General features: G+C 31.0%; 2 protein-coding genes across 9 annotated transcripts in view; both read left to right on the top strand.

The window, feature by feature from the left end:
* Positions 1-2841, top strand: part of LOC129944490 (protein LSM14 homolog car-1-like) — a 29397-nt gene extending 26556 nt beyond the window's left edge. For 6 of the 8 annotated variants that reach the window (XM_056053956.1, XM_056053955.1, XM_056053951.1 and 3 more), the window contains exons 8-9: positions 330-429; positions 526-2841. In XM_056053956.1, the coding sequence (XP_055909931.1) occupies positions 330-385 (56 nt within the window). In that variant the 3' untranslated portion in view covers positions 386-429; positions 526-2841. The remainder of the gene's footprint in view (positions 1-329; positions 430-525) is intronic. The other 2 variants (XR_008781454.1, XM_056053953.1) reach the window with 2 other exon arrangements.
* Positions 1-15034, top strand: part of LOC129944502 (tubulin polymerization-promoting protein homolog) — a 379947-nt gene that overhangs the window by 301646 nt on the left and 63267 nt on the right. The gene's annotated exons all lie outside the window — the stretch shown is intronic.

Raw genomic sequence — 15034 nt, 5'->3', positions numbered from 1 at the left:
ATAACTCGATTTTTTTACTTTCATTTTGATAGTTCGACTTATGGAAGTTCCACTATATAAACTTTTAGTAAGGCATGTCTATCCTGTAGTCCACGAAAATGTCATAGAAGTTTTCTCTTCGATAATTTGAAACTTTAATTTAGCTTTTTACCTTTTCAAAGCACGCTGCCATTATACATTATTTACTTTGAGTTGATATCAAAACTCTATGTTATCTCATTTCTATTCTCGCTTTATTCGCTTAAATTTTTGTTTGTTTTTGTGTGTTCCAACTTCAAAACATGAATTAAGCTATTAATTTATTTTATGTAAATTATTTTCAAATGCAGCTAAGAAAACCGATGGTGATAGGCGAAAACTATCGGATACCTTCTTTGACCATTAACAATAGAATTAAGAAAAAAACATTGAAAATAGAAATTCACAAAAGTAAATATTACAATTTAAATATTTTTTTTTCTGTTTTTATTCCTTTTTTAATATTAAATTAGATAAAAATACAATAATTCTTATTTTCATTTGCAGGCCAATAATAAATGTGGATTATATAACAACAACAACAAAAAAATACTATTTTTTTTAATCTGCTGACGTTGTCCTTCCCTCCCCACACATACGAACTGAAGATACAAAAAAATACATATATTTAATGATAGAAGGAAAGAAAAACAATGGTAAAGAGTAGAAAAAAAAATATGCGTGTACACAAAAAGAAGATTGTAAGAATTATCAAACAAAAACAAAAAAGTTATAATTTTTTTGTTTTCTTTTTTTTTTAGAAAAATTACTTTTCCCACTTTATATACAAACAAAAATTAAATTAATATTAATAATCAAAAAAAAATCATTCATTATGTGTGGATAAAATTACAACAATGCGATTTATATAAATGTAAAATTATATTTAGGAATTAAAAGAAATATTGAAATTCATAAGCAGCAGATTCTATCTATAAATGAAATGAAACAAATTTAAATAAAATTAAATAAAAAAAATCGCCAAGAAGGAGATGAAGAAAATATATATATTTTTAAATAGAGAAATACAAACAAAAATATGGGGGAAAGGCTCTAATTTAAGACTTGGAGAAATCAATTTCAAATTTATTGTGAAACACGCACGCGAGTTATTAACAATTAGTCATGAATACTATCTATAAATAAATTCAATATTTGCGCGAATAAAACAAAAATATATATTAAAATAAAACAAGTTATCAAAAGAAAAAAATAGTAATACAAAAGAAAAAAAACAGAAATCAAAGAAACAAAAAGAAAATGAAACAATATATAAACTTTTTACCACGAATTAAATATTAATAAAATAAATAAAAATAAAAATAAATGCTGCAGCAAGGAAAAAAAGAGATACATTTAATACATTATATACATAAGAAATAAACTACTTATTTAAAGCAGAAACTAGAACGAAACAATGGTTAAGAAAACAAAATACAAGATAGGAACTTAACCCAGTTATAAGGAACTCAAATATATATAAATATGTAAATTTGAAAATAAACACAGTTTCATTTATTATTTTTTCTTCTTCCTCTCCAAAAGAAAAATATAAGAAAGAGAAGAATATTTTCTTTCTTCTATATTATGCCTCGAAAACAATACAAAACAAAACTAAAACTAAATAAAAACTCAAAACACAAACCAACAATATAATATATATTCACAGCGAACAATAAATTGATTTCATCTTTTAATTAGCGTTAAATTTTAAAAAAGATTAAAAACAGATATCGGACTGTGCGCGCGCGCTTTAAGCTATAAGCATGTAATGGTAGTTTATTTTTGTATTTTTTGGTTATACATTTCAACAAAGTCGGTCTTCTTTTGCATTGAACCATCCAAAATTTGTTTAAATTTTCAAAGACTAATTTTTATAAAGAAAAATATAAACATAATATTATATCATCATTAGCAGCTAAAGAATACAACGCACATAATTTATTTAAAACGCCGATAGAGTTAGAGAACAAATTATTCAAATTAGTTATTATTTACCATTATATTGTATATGAATTGGATTCTAGTTGTTGAAGCATGTAAAACTCAAAAAACACATAACACTTAATAAACAAAAATGATGATACAAAAATTACTTAGTTTTTCTCATAAATATATTTTATTTTTTTGATTTTAGGAAAATTTATCTTTCGGATCGAAAATTTCTAATACAATTATTGTATTTTTCTTTTTATTTTTTAAATTAAATAATATAAAATATTTCTGCGCGCACATTTCTGTATGACAACTTAAACAAAAAGACCTATTAAAGAAATTATTTATAGCTAAAAAATTGTATGTTTCATACATATTCATTATTCGTATATGAAAATCATGTTCAAATTGAAGAAATTATGCAGATATGTTACTACATGTTTGTTAATAATCATAGCTTTTATATAATATTTTTTTTTTCGTTTGAATTTGAACAACCTTAATACATATAAAAAAGTTGTATTAATTACAAATTATAACCAATCATTTTATTTCCGTTTTTTGCATTCTACATGGAGATATTTCTTCACATTCGAAGAATTTGTTTTTATTTAGAGTTAAAGGTTTTATTATTATTATATTAAAACAAACAAAAAAAAACATCAAAAGAAAACATATTATTTATGTAGTAATAATAATGAAATTGTGTATAGAAATCATATAACATGAAAGTATATATAAAATCGAATTAATTGAAAAAAAGAAACTTAATTTAACAAAAAGCATTATATAAGTAATAATGATATTGTATTTTTTGTTTGACTTTTAATAGAAGTCAAATGGAAAGAAGAGTAAGTTTTATATAAAAACATTATGCATACAAATGAATTTAAAGTTGTTTTTATTTTTCTCGACATTTCTGAGCACTACAAATTCCTCTGAAGTCAGAAACACTTAAACAAAATACATTAATAATTCTAGTATTTTTTAAGATAACCGATCGCAATCTTTCTGATCAACTTGTGAACCAACACAATTCAATTTGTTTTGAGCATATGAAATTTATAAATTCTGAAATGACCCCGATTGCGAGTTTCGATTATTTGATCGGTGATCGACTTTTTTCGATTCTCGATTACATTATTTCATATTGCGAGTGTGTATTGTAAAGGAAAGGCTTCGATTACTCGGTCGATTGTCGTCGATGGTCATTTTCTGATCGATCTATGTGGAAACTGGTTAAACTTGTTCAGTTCCAAGCAAATGTAAGTTTTTTTTTCAGAATAAAAACAATGAAATTTTAGTTTTATTATGTTGGGTATTGAAGAGCTTTTTATCGCTGGCCTGAATTTCGTATTAATTTCATTAACGTATTAACGAAAGTATTTTAAAAAGCTGTAAGAAATGCAATGTATTTTTTGCAAGAAAGATCTTTTCAATTAATCTTACATTTTGTCTTCCATTTCTAGAGGATTAGAGGTGTCTCTAATACGCCTTCTTTTTCTGGCCATATCTGCACTTTCGTGGTCGTTTTCACTGTCGATGTCACTATCGCCAAACCACAATTCTGTTCTACAAATTTTAAGCAAATAAATATTAAAATATTTAAATTTACACAGAAGAAAGAAACCGTTTCGACGATAGTCTCACTCAACGTAAGTGGATAATAGGTGAAGTGCTATCGCCAAAATGATAGCGTTTGCATGATAGCTAAATAGGTATCGCCTGTCATTGATTTCCAATAACTAAAGAATTGAAAAAAAAATGTTTCAGTGTAATTGAGTTTTGTTACAAAGTGAAAATGAAAACTCAGAAAAAAATTAAATGAAAACGATTATGGAGACAATGAAGAAATAAATCAGACCCTCTATCTCTTTCAACCTATATGTAAGCATTTTTGTTTTTTTTTTCACTTCGCCGGCTGAATGCTTAAATGCCCCACAGACCACTTTTTCGGGAAACTGAGTTAAAGATGCAGTTATACTAATTCGTATGTTCTCTTTCGTTTGGTGCTATTCCCATTGCTCTATCTCTATTATTAATAAAGTTACAGAAACCAGTTTTGCTCCATAGACTACATATTTTCGGTTCTGTTCGTTCTTATTTGCCGCATATCCAAAATTTGTACGAGGTGGGGCAGTTTTTCTATTAAAGTTTTTAAAACAGACGCTTAATGCTTGAATTCCTTATATCCACATGAGATGGCATATAGAGCATGTAACCTCTCACAATCTATTGAAACCAAGTGACATTTTTCCTGCTTAAAAAACATTTTGTTTACTTTTTTGAATAATATCCTGAAACTCTTCCAAAAATCAGTTTGGATCAGAATGATGTTCTCAACCTTAATCTCATCTAATCTCATGCTCAAAAGTAGGACAATAATTTCTAACATGAGAAGTTTTACTACCACCAGATCGGTAAATTGAGGCACTCCCCAAGCTGGGGTCCTTTCGCATCTTTTATGGAACATGGTAGTAAACGACCTACTTACATCATTGGAAGCAGAGGGTTTCAAGGTGATTGCCTATGCTGACGACGTTGCAATATCCGTATCTGGGAAGCACCCCCAAGTTCTCTCGGAACTCCTACAAAATGCCTTAAATAGGCTAAGCAATGTGGATTGGACGTCAATCCACATAAAACAGAATTAATACTCTTTTCGAGAAGATATAAAATTCCTCAGATTAGCCCACCCAAGATTATAGGAAAATCATTAAGCTTTTCCGACCAAGCTAAATATTTAGGCCTCATTTTAGACAAAAAACTAAATTGGAAGGCAAATATTGAAGAAGGAGTAAACCAAGCAAATATGGCCAAGTATAGACTTAAAACGGTCAAAAGGCTTGATATCACTGAGAAGACAAAGTATAAGCTCTACAATTGGATAAATAACAGGACACTGCCTCATAAGAGGACATGCTCTGAGGCTAGGGGTCTACACAAATGACTTCTGTAGAAGCTGCATGGACGAGGAGGAAGAGGAAACAGTCCAACACCTTCTATGTACATGTCCAGCACTCTCCATTAGAAGGAATAACTTTCTCGTTAATCGCTTCTTCGATAACTCCAGTGAACTGGCAACGATTGACACAAAACGTCTCTCTAACTTTATTAAAAGTACGAAAAGTGTTATCAAAATGGACCCTTGAGGTCTACGTGAGTCAATGATATCTGGACTGCCACTCCAACCTAACCTAACTTAATCTCATCTAATATATATGTTGTCCGGCTGCAAGGACAGCAGCGCTTTAACTTCTCCTGGAGCATAGGGCAGCAACAAGATCCTTCCACCTATCCCGATTCACCGCAACTGAACTCAGCTGTGGCCACGATTGAATACCTTGGGACCTAGCCTCCTTCAAAACTGATGACCTCCAAGTTGTCTTTTCAAGTTGATGTCTACGTTCAATTTTTTCTGTCCGGTCCTATTCCACAGCTCTGCGTTCAAAATAGTTTGCGGCCACCGGATCTTAAGAATAGAGCGCAGACAACGGTTAACGAAAGCTTGTAGTCTGCTAGAGATGTTGGCAGAGCATTTCCATGTTTCAGAAGCATATAACAGCACTGATTTGACGCTGGATTTGAAGAGTTTCAACTTAGTGCGTAGCGATATTTTGCTAGATTCCACACAGGAGAAAGGATTTCAATTGCACTACGGGTTTTATTTATACTACTGTTAACATCTATCCATCGAGAGCTATATAACTTCCCAGATAATTAAACTGCTCTACCTCCTCTATTGTCCCGTGCCTTAGAATAACTTCTGTGCTTTGGCCCGTCTTATTTTTGTTAATCCTTAAGCCTGCCGTGTTGTTTGCCAGGAGACATACATACATATGTATATCGTCAGCATAATCTATGTGGATAAGCTTGTCAAACAGACTCCATTGGATCTAATGCTTTCGATATAAATATCTGTTTCCTGATCAAATCTGTGGTCACAGAATAGATGCACAGAGCTCTGAGTGAGATATTTGTTGGAAGCTCATGTCTTTAGGTCATTTTACATGAACAACCGGACAAAGTGTGGTAAATTGAACGTAGGGAAACAATTTAGTTTTTTTTTTGGCATACCCCGATTTTCTTCAAAATAGAAAAACTTGTAATTTTTTCAAAAACTGAAGTCAGTATTTATTTAAATCACTCCCGGTCATAAGGTTAGAAGCAGGCATTTTTTAGAAGTAAAATCGATATTTCTCCCGTTACATAGTGGATTAGAAAAAAACAACTATAGTTAATGAAAGACTACTTTGTTAACAACAAAATGTAAAATTTGGGAATATTAGAGAATTAGCTTACGGATCTTTTATGACAAATTGTCAATTGAGTTGAAAATATGCGAAAATAAATCGGGTCATAAGATTAGAAGCAGTTAACATATAAACGTTGTTTTGTGAAGTGAATTCATTTTATTTTCGGTATAAACATAAACGGTGCATTTCATAAATTAATTGTTGTTTATTGAGTTGTAATAAAAATGGGCAAGAAAAAATGTTTGACAATGGAGGAAATGGCAAGAATAGATGTTTATTACTCTAAAGGTCTTTCATGCCGTGCTATAGCCCGAAAAATAAATCGAAGTGATCATTGTGTCAGCAACTACTTAAAAAATCCATCGTCGTATCTACAAAATTATAAAGGAAACACTTCCTCTGCCTTAACACTTCGCGAATCGCGAAATATACTTAGAATAGCGTCAAATTCATCTTTATCGGCAGCTAAAATTAAGGATAAAGCTAATGTTAAGGCCAGCTTATCGACTGTCAAACGCACGATCCGCAATGCTAAACACATAAAGCGCATGAAGCTTAAAAAATACCACCACTTAATGACGCAAGGAAGAAGCAACTCTTGTGTTTTGCGAAAGATCACATGAGCTGAGATGTGCAGAATTCAATGACTACAAATCATTGGCGGAAGGTGATTTTTTCCGACGAAAAAAAATGTAACCTAGATGGGCCAGATGGTTACTTATAATTATTATTTCCATGACATGAGGAAACAGGAGTGGTTCTTAAACCGTCACCATAGCAGAGAAGGAGGCGTTATGGTCTGGGCTCAATTTCGTTGTATGGCACTATAGACTTGGTATTCTAAGATAGTAAAATGACTGGAAAAACCTACAAAGCCTTGCTGGAATCAGTATTCCCCAAAATTACCGAGCTTTTTGGACAGATTTCATGGATTTTTCAGCAGGACAGCGCACCGATACACACAGCCCGAGAGGTAAAATCCTTCATTGCAAACCAAAACATCTACTTGCTGCCTTGGCCACCATATTCCCCGGACTTTAACATAATGGAAAATGTGTGGGGCTGGCTTACATGTAAGGTGTATGAGGGACGGAAGCAATACGATGATAAGGAAGCGCTTATTAACTTCCCATAGGAAGTTATTGTAATGGGTCCGATTTGTCAAATTGAAAATTTTGACATTTCTCGACGTTTCAAGGTCCCTAGAGTCGAAATAAAAGATTTTTAGAAAGATGTCTGTGCGTGCGTGTGTACGTACGTTTGTACGTCCGTACGTCCGTACGTTCGCGACGTTTTTTTCGTTGTCCATAGCCCAAGAACCAGAAGAGATATCGACTTCAAATAAATTTTGTTATACAGATAATAAGGCAGAAAGATGCAGAAAGGGCTCTCAAGAAAATTGCGTGGGTGGTTTTTTTACTATAGCAGTTTGAAAAAATGGTGAAAATTTTGGTTAACCCTAAATATCTTACGAACCAAAAACGCTAGAGACTTGAATTAAATTTTATATAATAGATTGTAACGTGATACCAAACAGGTATATTTTTTGAAAAAAATCAATATAACGGTTTTTTTTTTAAATCAATAAAACTGAAAAAAAAAATTTGTCACCTCCAAAATTTTACGACCGAAATATGATTTTATCTTTAAAACAATTTTGTGCAACGAAGAATAATGTTTTTGACATCTGATAAAATTTTGAGAAAAATCTAATTGACAGTTTTTTTATAAAAAATAAAAATCTAGAAAAAAACATTACTCAAAGTTCGTAAAAATTGAATATCGATTCAAATATCTTTTCAAAAACTTGAAATTAAGGCTTCAATTTTATTTTATCTTGTAATAAATATTGTTTACAACATTCTGAAAAATTTTGAGAAAAATCGAATTGACAGTTTTTTTTTAAAAAAATAAAAACCTAAAAAAAAAATTTATAAAAGTTGGTTAAAATTGATTTTCGACTCGAATATCTTTTCAAAACTTTGAGGTATTGTCTTTAATTTACTTTTATCTTTCAAAAAACTTTGTTGTCAACATACTATTAAAGTTTGAAAAAAATCGAATTGACAGTTTTTTTTACAAAAAATAAAAACCTAAAAAAAAAATTATAAAAGTTGGTAAAAATTGATTTTCGACTCAAATATCTTTTCAAAACTTTGAGATATTGGCTTTAATTTACTTTTATCCTTCAAAACATCTTGTTGTCAACATACAATTAAAGTTTGAAAAAAATCGAATTGATAGTTTTTTTACAAAAACTAAAAACCTAAAAAAAATAATTTATAAAAGTTGGTAAAAATTGATTTTTGACTCAAATATCTTTTCAAAACTTTGAGATATTGGCTTTAATTATCTTTTATCTTTCAAAAAATCTTGTTGTCAACATACAATTAAAGTTTGAAAAAAATCGAATTGATAGTTTTTTTACAAAAAATAAAAACCTAAAAAAAATAATTTATAAAAGTTGGTAAAAATTGATTTTCGACTCAAATATCTTTTCAAAACTTTGAGATATTGGCTTTTATTTACTTTTATTTTTCAAAAAATCTTGCTGTCAACATTCAATTAAAGTTTGAAAAAAATCGAATTGATAGTTTTTTTACAAAAAATAAAAACCTAAAAAAAATGTATAAAAGTTGGTAAAAATTGATTTTCGACTCAAATATCTCTTTAAAAATTTTAAGTATTGGCTTTAAAGTAATTTTATCTCATAAGAAATATTGTTGGTAAAATTTTTAAAAAATCGAATTGACAGTTTTTTTTACAAAAAATAAAACTCTAAAATAAAAACAATACTAAAACTTGGTAAAAATTTACTTTCAGCTCAAATAGCTTTTCAAAACTTAAAAATATTGGCTTGAAACTTATTTTATTTCACAGAAAATATTGTTTTCGATATTCAGTAATTTCAATATAAAAATCCAACAGTCCGTTTTTTCATATAAAAAATAAAATCTACAAAAAGAGTACGCAAATTTGGTAAAAATTGATATGAGTACATAAAGACAAACTTTTAAGCAAGACAAATCGACAGACGGGATGGGAAGTTATCAGTGTGGGTCGCATCCCAGCCTCTTTTCTTCAACTGTCATTAAGATTGAAACTAAATGTAGAATTATTTTTGTAACATCTTTTATGTCAGACAGTTACCAAATTACATCTGCTATATCATACTGTAATTTATTTAAGTCCAAAAAATTTTACTATATTTATCCCAGGCTGGTGCCTTGTAATAAGTGACAAGTGTCACCTCACCATTCATTACATTTTGCAGGTTGTAAACTTACACTATAATCAAGTGACATTTACGATCTTCAATTGTATTTTTGTCACGTCTTTTATCCGAAATACTTAATGAATCATAATACTGTATTTAAAATAGTGTGTTTTAAAATAGTGTTTGTACAAAATACTGCATGATCAAAATTCTGTATCTTAAAATCCTGTATTTCAAAATGTTGTAAATAAAAATCCTTTTTTTTAAGAAAACCGTCCGTACGTCCGTACGTCCGTACGTTCGCGACGTTTTTTTCGTCGTCCATAACTCAAGAACCAGAAGAGATATCGACTTAAAATAAATTTTGTTATACAGATAAACAGGCAGAAAGATGCAGAAAGGGCTCTCAAGAATATTGCGTGGGTGGTTTTTTTACCATAGCAGTTTGAAAAAGAGGTGAAAATTTTGGTTAACCCTAAATATCTTACGAACCAAAAACGCTAGAGACTTGAATTAAATTTTATATAATATATTGTAACATGATACCAAACAGGTATATTTTTTGAAAAAAATCAATATAACGGTTTATTTTTTAAATCAATAAAACTGAAAAAAAAAATTTGTCACCTCCAAAATTTTACGACCGAAATATGATTTTATCTTTAAAACAATTTTGTGCAACGAAGAATAATGTTTTTGACATCTGATAAAATTTTGAGAAAAATCTAATTGACAGTTTTTTTATAAAAAATAAAAATCTAGAAAAAAACATTACTCAAAGTTCGTAAAAATTGAATATCGATTCAAATATCTTTTCAAAAACTTGAAATTAAGGCTTCAAACTTATTTTATCTTATAAGAAATATTGTTTTCAACATTTTGAAGAATATTGAAAAAAATGGAATGCACAGTTTTTTTACAAAAAATAAAAACCTAAAAAAAAATGTATAAAAGTGGGTAAAAATTGATTTTCGACTCGAATATCTTTTCAAAACTTTGAAATATTGGCTTTAATTTACTTTAATCTTTCAAAACATCTTGTTGTCAACATTCAGTTAAAGTTTGAAAAAAATCGAATTGAGAGTTTTTTTACAAAAAATAAAAACCTAAAAAAAAAATTTATAAAAGTAAGTAAAAATTGATTTTCGACTAAATATCTTTTCAAAACTTTGAGATATTGGCTTTAATTTACTTTTATCTTTCAAAAAATCTTGTTGTCAACATAGAATTAAAGTTTGAAAAAAATCGAATTGACAGTTTTTTTACAAAAAATAAAAACCTAAAAAAAAATGTATAAAAGTTGGTAAAAATTGATTTTCGACTCAAATATCTTTTAAAAAATTTTAAATATTGGCTTCAAGGTAATTTTATCTCATAAGAAATATTGTTTTCAACATTTGGTAAAATTTTAAAAAAATCGAATTCACAGTTTTTTTTACAAAAAATAAAACTCTAAAAAAATACTAAAACTTGGTAAAAATTTACTTTCGACTCAAATAGCTTTTCAAAACTTAAAAATATTGGCTTGAAACTTATTTTATTTGACAGAAAATATTGTTTTCCATATTCAGTAATTTTTATATAAAAATCCAACAGTCCGTTTCTTTCATAAAAAATAAAATCTACAAAAAATAGTACGCAAATTTGGTAAAAATTGATACGGGTACATATAGACAAACTTTTAAGCAAGACAAATCGACAGACGGGATGGGAAGTTATCAGTGTGGGTCGCATCCCAGCCTCTTTTTCATGGTATCAAATTTGCCTGGAGTGAGATTTCACTGGACTACTTGGAGTCTCTTTATAAATCCCTAAAAGATAGAATTTTTGAAGTTATTTTAAAGGCTGGTGGCAGCACCAATCTGGTGAGACATCTTTAATTAATAAAACCATAGAGTCCTAAGAGTTCAGTCATAAAGCTTTCTTATTATTTTTTAAAGACAGTCAATTGCTTATTAAATAAACCTTAAAATTGCTTTCCTATCATCAACATTAAACTTTTAATTGAAAGACGATTTTCTGCTACGCGCCAACAGAAAATGCTTGATTCAAAATTCGTTAAAACTTCGATATAAACCAAATTCAAAGACTATTGAAAAAGCTAAGAATGTGAAAGAAAAAAGACTTGAAGGATTAACAGCAGAATAGGGCTGTTATTTTTCCCATAATTTCCCATTAAAAATAAGTGCGATTCTTTTAAACAGTTCTGTTATAAAAAGAACTAAATAAAAACATATCATTTGACATTTTTTTAAACATTTATATTTTGTGCACTTCTATCAAACATTTAATAAAATGAAAATCAAAATATATTTTTACCATAAACCATTAAAAAAAAAATAACATTTCAGAAATAGTTATAGCTCAAAAGAGGATACAAGGATGCAACGTATTTAGAACTTAGAACTTAAACATTGATTATAACAGGTACGTATACGAGAGGTTTTAGTTCATTTTTTTTTATAATTTAAAAAAAAAAACATGGAACTTAAGTTAGATGATAATAATATTATAAATGAACAGAAAATTAAGATTAAAGAGTATTTGTATATTTGGTCCTTAAAAAACTAATCGATTTCACAATTCCTTTTTTGATCACTGGTCGTTTATGTAAAGTAATTTTTTTTTAGTTTTGCTTCTCAATGAAGTCCCTGAGTTAAAAAAGACGAACTAAGAGAAATGGGTAATGTACGGCTTATTGTTTGACTGGATGTAGCTCTGAGGGTAGGAACAGCAGTTAGAATTGAGGGCGAGATGATACTGTATCCGTGAGTTGGTGTTGAAACCCGCAAGTATGATGTAGATGGAAGACGGAGTGATGTCAGGGAGAGTGGTCGAAGTTGGGAGGTGGTAGCAGGAGTTATTTCGGAGAAACGCATGGCATCGTTGCTTCTATCAAGACTGCTTGAAAGATCTCCATTTAGTTGGAGACTGCTCAATGTGTTTAAATCGGATACTGATAGTTGACCGTTGCTAGTGAGAGGACCCAAATTAAGGCCATTGTTAAGATTGAGACCATTTAGACTGCTTAATCCACTGCCGATAGAAGTGAGACCATTTGTTGAAAGACGAGAAATTTCGCCGTTACCGTTTCCATTACCATTTCCATTGCCATTGCCATTTCCGTTTCCATTATTTTCAGAATTAATTTGCTGAGTGGAACCATTACTAGCCTCCGATTGTCCATTGGTTCTTTCGCTTGAACCTTCCGAGCCATTTGGACTTTCTGTTTCTGATGATGTTGCTGCTTCCCGAGAGTTGGGTTCCTGGGAACCGTTTGATGATTGTTCCGACTGTCCTTCAGTCTCATCAGGTTGTTCGGCAGCTCTTAACTCGGCTTCTCTGAATGCGGCAAGATGTTCAGCCTTGGCCATTGCAACTTCGGGGGTGTCCTCAACTGGCTTAGGAGCGCTCTTATCATCAATTGGTGCCTTTGGCAAATTAGTTGCTGAAGCCTGGAATCCATTTGCGCTGTCAGCTGTGTACTCGACAGTCTGTAGCTCTCCGTCGGCATCCACATAGCTATACGATCCACGAGTCACGCCATCTAGGGACTTGTATTCAGCCTTGGCCGAAGGACCGCCACTATATCCATACGAGTATTGTCCCAAACCATCTTGAGCGTGATATTGTGTGGTAATGGGTATGGCAGCAGTGTATAACGTCGGCGAAAATTGAACAACCGATGCACTACCAACAGCCAAAACAATGGAGAGAACTAAGAATGTTTTCATCTTCAAAACGCTCTTCTAGGATCTATTCAGAGAAAAAATATGGAGACAAATTCTGATCTGATTGTGAGATGAGATCACAAAGCGAACTGATGCCTTTTTAGCAACTGCCACTGACTTTTTATATTCATCACTCGAATGGTGCATTCTACTACTGGTAGATGGTTTCGGTTGCAAACAACTGACCTCGAATTTGCATTCATCTAATGCCCTGCATCAGATGGACGTATCAGATTTCCATTCTATCTGCAATGCAAAATATTTGTCGGGGCGGCCGGCGGCGACTGCGTAAGCCCCATATCGAATGGCGAACTCTTTGATGAAATATTTTCTGGGCAACGCAATATTTTCGTCTGGACTTGTGCTGTAATTATTTCGTCTGTATGAATTTGATCGCTTTTAAAATTCAAAAGAAAAAACTATTGACCCAGTCAATTATCGAATCCTCAAAGATGCACCCCGTGCTCAGCACATATGTACATGGGTAATGAGTCTGGTACGTTAATCAACATTCACTTCCCGTGGTTAACATTCAATAAGGCTGGCGATCCAACGGTAATTCGATATCGATTTGTTAAGAAGTGACCTGCGCTGCGCTGCGCGTGCGTATGGTAACTTCATAAAAGAAGTGCTACGGAAGAAATTAAAAACAATAGAGGTGCAGTTCCAAATGTATACTTCATAAATACCTGCTTAAGAGCACAAACGCCACCTTGCATTTCATAATAGGTTGTCAGAGCTAGGTTCAGCTATATCAGGTTCTTTTAACGTGTTGTTCCAGTGTTCTTGCTCTTAGCGGAATGGAATGCTTTTGAAATGGTAATTATCTTACAAGATTTGCTCTAGTTACTTGTTTATACTCGTACCTAATTCTTGTCACTCTGATGAGGAATTATTGTTCTCATCAATAACAAGTTGCTCGTGGAAGGTTGTTGTCACATATGTGTCCCTATACAAATTGTGTTAATGATTTTGCCATTGGATGAACAATTTTAAAGAATTGGTACATGTATCTTGTTGTAGAAATTAGTTATGAACTTAAATTTGTTTATACCTAAGCTCTTTGGTTTTTGTTTTGTTTATTTAAAAATAGCAGCAAGGTTAACATGTAACCAATAAAAACTTGGTACACAGATCAGATTCTATAAGCTAAAGGATTATTTTGGTCGGATTGATTTATATTTAAATGGTCATTCATTTAAGGCTAAAGAAGTAAGTGGACAGGTTCAGACAACATAAGGGACTTTATTTACTGTCAACTACTTTCTTTGAACATACATTTGGACGAAGGCAACTAGTTAGTTGGTCAAGTGTCAAACTTCAAATTCGGAACTTTACTTCACAAACCTCTATTTTCAGTTGATTACAATGGCGGATCCAGGGGGGGGGGGGGTCGTAGGGGTCATGACCCCCCATGGGAGATACTTTGTTTGCTTTTTCGTAGGAATTCCCTTCAATTCAAAACTTATTGTATTGCGTTAATGGATATGACCCCCATTATATCATAAATAATTTATTTTTTGTATTTCAAAACAACAGTATTTTACTTCCTTAAACTTTGTTACTTAAAGTACTACTTTTAACTGAGGACTGGACCAAGAACATAATATTAATCGGAAATTCAGCCTTCTCGAAAAACGCAGAACAAATTCATCAAATTTTGACCAACTGACGATCCAGGGGGGGGGGGGGGTCATATGAGCTATACAGTTCAGTTGTATGAGTAAAGATTTCATCTATAGATTTATTAGTAATTTAACGACATTCACCAAAAAGTGGTTTGCTGTCCAAAGCAACTAAAACTTTTGTTTTTACTCAATTTAAAATTTGAAAAACTTTAGTCATGCTTAAATTATGTTCATAAAAATTGTTTCTAA

This window comes from Eupeodes corollae, chromosome 2 (assembly GCF_945859685.1).
Source record: "Eupeodes corollae chromosome 2, idEupCoro1.1, whole genome shotgun sequence".
NCBI classification, from domain to species: Eukaryota; Metazoa; Arthropoda; class Insecta; order Diptera; family Syrphidae; genus Eupeodes; species Eupeodes corollae.
The sequence above is the reverse complement of the archived record's forward strand: the minus strand, read 5'-3'. Positions and strand labels throughout refer to the sequence as shown.